At 53.9% G+C, this 7978-nt stretch overlaps 1 protein-coding gene across 1 annotated transcript; it reads left to right on the top strand.

Moving 5' to 3' along the window:
* Window positions 1-674: 674 nt before the first annotated feature.
* Window positions 675-6053, top strand: PGLYRP2 (peptidoglycan recognition protein 2). Its single transcript, XM_081230674.1, has 6 exons — window positions 675-716; window positions 1380-1503; window positions 2627-3709; window positions 4029-4239; window positions 4856-5153; window positions 5945-6053. The coding sequence occupies exons 2-6, from the start codon at window positions 1440-1442 to the stop codon at window positions 6002-6004; spliced, it is 1716 nt and encodes a 571-aa protein (XP_081086800.1). The 5' UTR covers window positions 675-716; window positions 1380-1439; the 3' UTR covers window positions 6005-6053.
* Window positions 6054-7978: the final 1925 nt, after the last annotated feature.

Raw genomic sequence — 7978 nt, 5'->3', positions numbered from 1 at the left:
CTTTCACTCTGGCTCCAATATGTCGAAGCACAGCACTGCCCCTGACCCTGTCTTTATTAAAATGTTGATATTTTGTTCATCATGGATTTTTTTTGCATTTCTTTTAGTCTTTTAAAACATTGTGCTAGAATATTATTTACCTTGATGGCTGAGATTTTCGGCACCACCTTAAATTTTACACCCTCACTCTCCTCACTCTAGTCCTGCACCGGATGGACACACAGCCCACAGCCTCCACGTGGTTCTATCAGGCAGAGCCCCTGACCCCAAATCCTCAGAAACTGGGACATGGAGGAGGAGGAGATTTCCTCAGAATCTCCTGGGGAGCAGCCTCTATTCATCCTCCTCTCTTAGCACCTCACTCTGTGAGCCCCTACTGTGTGTCCAGCTATGTGCTAAGTCATGCTGAATGCCCAGAAAGAGGACACTCAATATCTAAGTAGGTCCCCTGGGGAATCCCAGGCCTGGCTTAGCCTGGACATTCCCAGGCCCGCCCAGGGCCTGCCCTGTGCTGAGTGCCCAGCCCGGTGGGTCTCCTGGAAATTCCCCAGGCTAGTTTCGAGATGGGAGGCCAACAATGAAATAATTTACACCGCAGCCCCAGCCATGATGAGCCCATCCCACCTGATGTTGGATAAAGAGGAGGAGGGCTCTCTTCAGCAGGACTTGGCCACAGGCACCAGAGGAAGAGGGAGGACCCCTCACTGCCAACCCAGGTGAGCCCAGAAGTCAGCTCCGGGGACAAAGCCAGGGTCCCAAACACCCCAGCCCAATTCCTGCTCTCAGCTACCTCTAGTAGCTTGGGATCCAGAGCTGGAATGAGATGAGAGGTGACATCTTCAGGTCCCCCTACACTCTTTCAACAAAAACAATCTTCGGCCCCTGCACTCATCCTCTGCCTGAGGCTAAAGTGCTGACATCAAAGAAGGCAGAAGGCAGAAGTCAGTGCAGATTTCAGGCCTCTCCTTCTCTCCTCACCCACATCACAGCCAGTCTTACCAGTCAGGCAGGCACCTGAGAGTCCCCTCTGGTGGCCAGAAGCAGCTACAGAACTATCACGATAGGAAGGGTGGATTGCTGCATTAGCCTTAGTTTACCTCTCCTGGGGAATGGGCAGAGTTTGCTGGAGTCTGAACTACCTAGTTTCCAGGCCACTCCTGCAATGCGCTTGGCTTACTGACCATTGACCTCAGCCTAGGAGGAACAGGATAGGATGGGGGAAGCCCCTGAGACCCAGATGACATTGAGCCAGGGCACTCTGTACCCACGCCACCACTGCCTCCCGCCCACAGCTCTGCAAGTGGCAGGCGTGTCATTCACCGCTGGACTTTGACAGTAGCCAAAGGCACTCTCACTTCTCCATGCTTGTCTCCTTCCAGCTCTGCCGAAGTCTCCACTGAGGTAAACTGGATACTTCCCCTGGAAACTGGAAGCCCACAATGGTGGTCCAGGGTATCCTATGGATCCTGTACGGATTGCTGCTGCAGCTGGAGCCAGGCACAGGTGGGTCAAAAGGCAGAGGCCTGAGGCCAGGACTCTTATTTCAGCAGAAGTATCCTGCTGCCCCTCTGTGTCCAGCCCTGTACAGGGTGAGGCTAGATCCAGGAGGCCCCAGTCTCAAGGAACCTCCAGTCTGGGAACACAGATGCTCCCAGCCCCATAGGATCAGGGCAAGGGTTGGGGGAAGAAACTGGGGCCAAAAGAGCAAAAATCTCCTCCTCCTTCCTGCAGGAGGAGACATAGAACTGGTACAGGAAGAAGAAGAATTTTACTTGGTGGTGAAGCAGGAAAGGACATTTTAGGCAGAGAGAAGAACAAAGTTATAGAGGAATCGCTGAGTGAACTGTCTGGAGAAGAACCTGAATTCCAGCAGTCAGCAGAGTGTAAGGATTAAGACTTCCTGTGTTCAAATCCTGCCTCTGCCACTTCCTAGCTATGTGATCTTAGGTAGATAATTTAACCTCTCCACGCTCATAGGGTCCTTGTGAAGATTAACTGGGTTATCATATAAGTCACCTAGAATGGTGCCTGGCACATAGTAAAGGTTTAATTATTCAACAACCCACCCCAGCTCTGAGTCCCAGACTTCTAAGTTCCAAGTTCAGCCACAGACGTTTCTCCCACAAGGCACAGGCCCACCCTCCCCTGAACATCCTTTGAGACACCTTTCCCTCTAAAATTCCCCAAACTCCAATCCATCATGAAAAACGGTCCATCTTTCCCTCAAAATATCTAGGGACTCTGCCCACTCTTGTCCATCACAGCGTCACAATCCTGGCTTCAGCCACCTTCATTGCTTACCTCCAAACTCTCTCCCCTTCTCTACTCTGGTCCCCCCAAAATCTATTCTCCACACAGCACTCAAAGGAGCAATCAGAATTCCAAACTGGCCATGTATCTCTCCTGCTCATGAACCTGCCATGGCTCCCCAGTGCTCGCTGATAGTCTAAGCTCCTTAACCTGTTGTCTGTGCCTCAGTTTCCTCACCTATACAAGGACAATGTCAGACATCATAAGGTTGTCCAACAAAGAGCTGGGGGCATTGAGAAGATGTAGAAACAGCAGGGGAAGGCTAAGTAACAGGTGGTGCTGGGCTGCTGGGCTAATGCCATCCCTCCTCCTGCAGCGACCCTGCCCCTGCTCATGGACTCTGTCATCCAGGCACTGGCTGAGCTCGAGCAGAAGGCACCAGCCACTGAGGCTGGCCACATTGCCTCTGCATGGCTGCTGTCAGCCCAGGACTCTTGTGCCCACAACCCTCTCCATCACTTCTTGCTGGAGGGACAGAGTCTCAAGACCACCAAGCTGGATCCTCCTTCACTGAGCCCAGAGCTTCGAGGCCTAATCGTGGAGGTGGCGAGACATGGTGTGTGGGACGGGAAGGAATGCGGGGTGGTGCTGGCATCCGATGGCTCAACCGTGGCTGTGGAGCCTCTTCTGGCAGGGCTGGAGGCAGGGCTGCAGGGGAACAGGGTCGTAAACCTGCCCTTAGACAGCACGGCCACCCCTCCGGATGCTGGAGTCACCTTTCCAGACATTAGAGCCATGGTTCCTGATGTAAGAGCCACCTCCCCAGGACTCAGGGATACCGCTTCAGATGTCACCTGTGCAGATGTCAGAGCTGTGTCTCCAAATGTTAGAGCCACAGATCTAGATGTCCAAGTCACCTCTCCAGATGTCCAAGCCTCCTCAGCAGATACCAAAGCCAAGTTCCCAACCACTGTGGACAGCCTCCTAGTGGTCACCCTGGCCAGAGACCTGGGCCTGAACTTCCTCCAGGGCCCTCAGACCTGGAGCCATTCACTGGGAACTGAGGGCTGCTGGGACCAGCAATCTGTTCCCCGGACCTTCACACTCCTGGACCCTGAAGCATCAACCCTCACCACGGCCTTCCTCAATGGTGCCCTGGATGGGGCCCTCCTTGGAGACTTCCTGAGCCGGTCCCCTGAGCCCCGGCCACCCCTCAGCCACCTGCTGAGCCAGTACTATGGAGCCGGGGTAGCGGGAGACCCAGGATTTCGCAGCAACTTCCGACGGCAGAACGGAGCTGCTCTGGCTCCAACTCCCATTCTGACCCAGCAGGTATGGGGGGCCCTCATCCTGCTACAGAGGCTGGAGCCAGCACACCCTCAACTTCAGGGTATAAGCCAAGAACAGCTGGCACAGGTGGCCACCCACGCTGCCAAGGAGTTCACTGAGGCCTTCCTAGGTGAGAAGGGCCCCCACTCCCTGTGATGCTCCTTCTCACATATACAGACATTCTCAGAGCCAGACAGGTCAGGAGGATCTAGGACTGGGGGATTCCAGAGGGGCCAATAAGGGCTTTGGCTGGGAGGCCAACAGGACTAGGATGCTGTTAGATGTAGTTAAGTTAGATCCCAATGGGGGCCAGTGTGGTGTGAGACTGAACTGTCCCCAAATCTGGAAGGAGACTGAAGGGATGATCCTTATATGTGCTCTTAGTGTGGGAGGAGGCGGCAGGCGGAGAAACTCTTGTTTACTCCCGTGCTGGACTCTCTTCCTCTCAGGGTGTCCAGCCATCCATCCACGTTGCCGCTGGGGCGCGGCCCCGTACCAGGGCCGCCCGACGCCGCTGCAGCTTCCGCTCGGGTTCTTGTATGTACACCACACATACGTGCCCGCGCCACCCTGCACGGACTTTGAGCGCTGCGCCGCCGACATGCGCTCTATGCAGCGCTTCCACCAGCATACTCGCGGCTGGGACGACATAGGCTACAGGTGGGCGGCAACCTGCAAGTCGCTGGCAGGGCGGACCAAGTGGTGGTGCAGTGTAGAGCCTGGGGGCGCAGAGCCTGACTGAGGGGGCGGGGTTTGGACCTGAGCAAAGCTGGCAAAACCTTAGAGGAGTTTAGGGTGGGTGGAGCCAATGTGGAGAGGGGCGCGGCCTAGACTAGGGTCCGGGCCTTAACAGGGACCAGAAATAGCTCAACAGTGGGATTCCTGAGTTTGGGGTGGGAACTAGGAAGGGAGTCCGGACTTGGGAGAGGAGCAGGACCTGTAGTAGGGGCTGAGACTGGGACGGGGCAGTGATGGGATAGGACCTAAGACAGAAAAGCGCTCTGAATTGGGCAGGAGTTGGACTTGAGACAATGGGGAGGGAGCTGGGTAGAAAGAGATGGGGCCAATGTTGGGGGCAGATCCAGAGAAACGGGACGGTTTCTGGGGTGGCATTGGGTGGGGGAGTGGGACACGGCTGGACGGGGTAGAGTCAGCGCGACCGGGCGGGACTTGGGGTGGCGGCGGCCCTTGGCACAGGTGCGGAAACTGGGGTAGAGGGCCAGATGAGAGCCGGGGCCTCACGCCAAGTGGTGCATGCTTCCCTCTCTCCTCGCAGTTTCGTGGTGGGCTCAGATGGCTACGTGTACGAGGGCCGCGGCTGGCACTGGGTGGGTGCGCACACACTCGGCCACAACTCCCGCGGCTTCGGCGTGGCCTTCATAGGCAACTACACTGAGGAGCTGCCCGCAGAGGCCGCTCTGCGCGCCGTGCGCGACGAGCTCCCGCGCTGCGCTGTGCGCGCCGGCCTCCTGCGGCCAGGCTACGCGCTGCTCGGCCACCGCCAGCTCGTGCGCACTGACTGCCCTGGCGACGCGCTCTTCAACCTGCTGCGCACCTGGCCGCACTTCGACAAGGTGAGTCCCCCGACGCCTGCACTACCTCGGCCTGAGGCCCATCTGTCCACACAAGCTCAGCACGGTCCCTGATCCCTGCCTGTTTGCCTAACCTCAGCAGGCCCCTCACTCCTTCCTGTAACCCTGTGCCCACACAGCCTCAGCCAGGACCCTGAACCCCCTTGCAGCTCTTCTATTTAGGCAATCTAGACTCAGACTTCAGTCATTCTGCCTGCACTATAGCCTACCCACCCTGCCCCCCTGCCTGCACAGCCTCATCCCCGCCACCCAAACTTGCCCTCATCCTTGCCCCCTTCCCAAAGCCCCGCCCCCACCCATCCACACAACACTGACCCAGTCTGTGACCCTCTACAGAAAACCCTTTTACCTGCACAGCTTCTGTCCAGCCCCTAACCTAGTATTGCAATCCTCTGCTCAGACAATCTCAGAGTCTCAGAGAGACAATCCTCCCCTGAGGATGCTTGCTCAGCCCCAGCCTTCCTGACCCTTGATGACAACTCTTATGCTGGAGCAATCCAGGCCCAGTCAGCACAACCTCAGCCTGATGACTGCACCCCAGCCTCTGATCATGATCACAAAAACACCTCTATAACATCTCTGTACTATCTAGCTCTACCTTCAAGCTACCACTCCGCTTCATTTGGCTGGCCTGCACTTGGCCTTGTACCTGCCCCTCACTTTGGGCCCCTGTCCTCTTACCATTTAGGGTGCCACCATGAGGAAGGCAGACCCAACCCCATGACCCCTCACCCACCCCACCGCCAAACCTCACATTCCCTTGTCTTTTTTAGAATGTGAAACCAAGAACTGCCAGGAGGGCATCTAGGAGATCCAGAAGAGCCTCTAGGTGATCCAGTAGGAGGCCACCTCCAACGATCCTGCTAGCCACAGACCTCCAATAAAGAGAGCATGGGAAGAAAGCCTGTGTCCATGCATCATGTGCATTTGCACATTCTGTCTTAGTTTAGGGTTGCCCAGAAGCAGACCCTGGGACAAGAATCCTAGTGTAAGTAGTCGTCTGAGCGGTGATCCCAGGACATATCAGCTGGGGAATAAGGAAGCGACACAGGGAAGGGAAGGCAGCTGGGAAAGGGTGCTTTAACAGGCATGTGGGTATGAGAGGCACGTGGAGCTCAATCCCACTAGGGACCTTTGGGGGATAGCGTAGGTCACACACCGCAGAGTCATCCCACTCAAAGGACAAGGGAGCTGGAGTACTGATCCTCCAACTTCCATAGTCATTGGCTGAGGGCTGCTCCCAGGGCAGTGTTAATGTGCTGGCACTTTGGGACTGCTTGTTGCATGGGCAGTGTGGACTCCACCTGTCAGAGAAAGTCCTCCAGCAAAAATGCAGGGAGTTGGGAGTGGGGCCGGTATACAGTGAAGTGGTACAGGCTCAGAGATATGGTGGAACACAGGGAGACTCTACCTGTATGTGCAGTGAGTGGACTGAGTGGGTAAGAATGAGGTGGGCATAGCTAAGGTATGTGCACCTGCAAGAACATGTCCAGCACCGGTAAAAGGATTTTTGACCCTCACTGAAGACCCTCTTCCTCAGGACAGGTTATAGAATGTTCAAGGCCCAGTGCAAAATGAAAATGCAGGCCCTGTCCAAAAAGTTAAATCAAGCGCAATCCAGAGCCCTTCTGAGTCCAGTGACTGCACAGGTCACATGCTCATGAAGACAGTCCTACCCATCCCACCCTGTAAATTCTGGTCACCCTTGCCTTTGCACAAGCCGTTCCTTCTACCTGGCATGTTCTTCCCATGACCAGCTCCTTCTCATGCTCAGCCCTCCTGGATTTTTCCAGCTCAAAGTGCATCACTTCTGCTCAGCCTCTACTCCAGTCTGTCTATTTTCTTCCAAGTCCTCACCAGCTAGAAATGTCCTGCATTCATGTTCAAGATTTGTCTCTCTTGCTGTACTGTGAGCTCCAGGAAGGCAGGGACCAAGTTTATTTTGTTCCTGTAGCTTTTCCAGTACCCAGCACATAGTAGGCATTCAGGAAACTTTTGCTGAATAAACAAAGTGTCCCATTATACACCTTCTGAAACTGATATTATCATCTTGTACAAATCAGGAAACCAAGGCTCTGAGAGAGGAAATGACTTGCCTGAGGTCACACAGTGAGAGGAGGACCAGCTGGCACTCAAACCCACTCTGGGGCCAGTGGGCCAGGATTCTACTACTCTCAAGTTATCTCACTTATTTCTCAGAACAGCATTTGGCCACCTCTTTTTTCAAGTAAATACTTATTGTGGCATAATAGAGATATAAGAAAGGGCACCAAAATGTGTGGTTAATGAATTTTCACAACAGAACATACCCATGTAATCAACACCCAGCTCAAGAAATAGAACAGGTTAAATTTATATTATGCGAATTTCATCTCAATTAAAAAACAAAAACAAAAAACACCATGATCAGCTACCAGAAGCCTCCGTTGTGCTTCCCTACCTCCCCAGTCTCTAGCCCTTCCAAAGGAAACCAGTATCCTGAATTGTTAAACATAGTTTTGCCTGCTTTGGAACCTCATATAAATGGAACCACACAGTGTTTACTCCTCATTGTTTGGGGTTTTTTGCTCAACATTGTTTGTGATTCATCTGAGTTCAATCCTTCTTATTGATACATAATATCCCACTATGTAAAGAGACCACAATTTATTCATTCTACAGTAGATGCACACTTGGGTTGTTTTCCCTTTGGGGCTATTATGAATAGCGCTGGTGGGCATGTCTATTGGGTGTATACCTAGCAGTGGAACTGCTGGATCAGAGGAGAGGGGTGTGGTCAATGTTCATAGATCACAACAGTTTTCCAA

The sequence above is a fragment of the Mesoplodon bidens genome, assembly GCF_964165515.1.
Source record: "Mesoplodon bidens genome assembly, chromosome: 4".
Lineage (NCBI taxonomy): Eukaryota > Metazoa > Chordata > Mammalia > Artiodactyla > Ziphiidae > Mesoplodon > Mesoplodon bidens.
The sequence above is the reverse complement of the archived record's forward strand: the minus strand, read 5'-3'. Positions and strand labels throughout refer to the sequence as shown.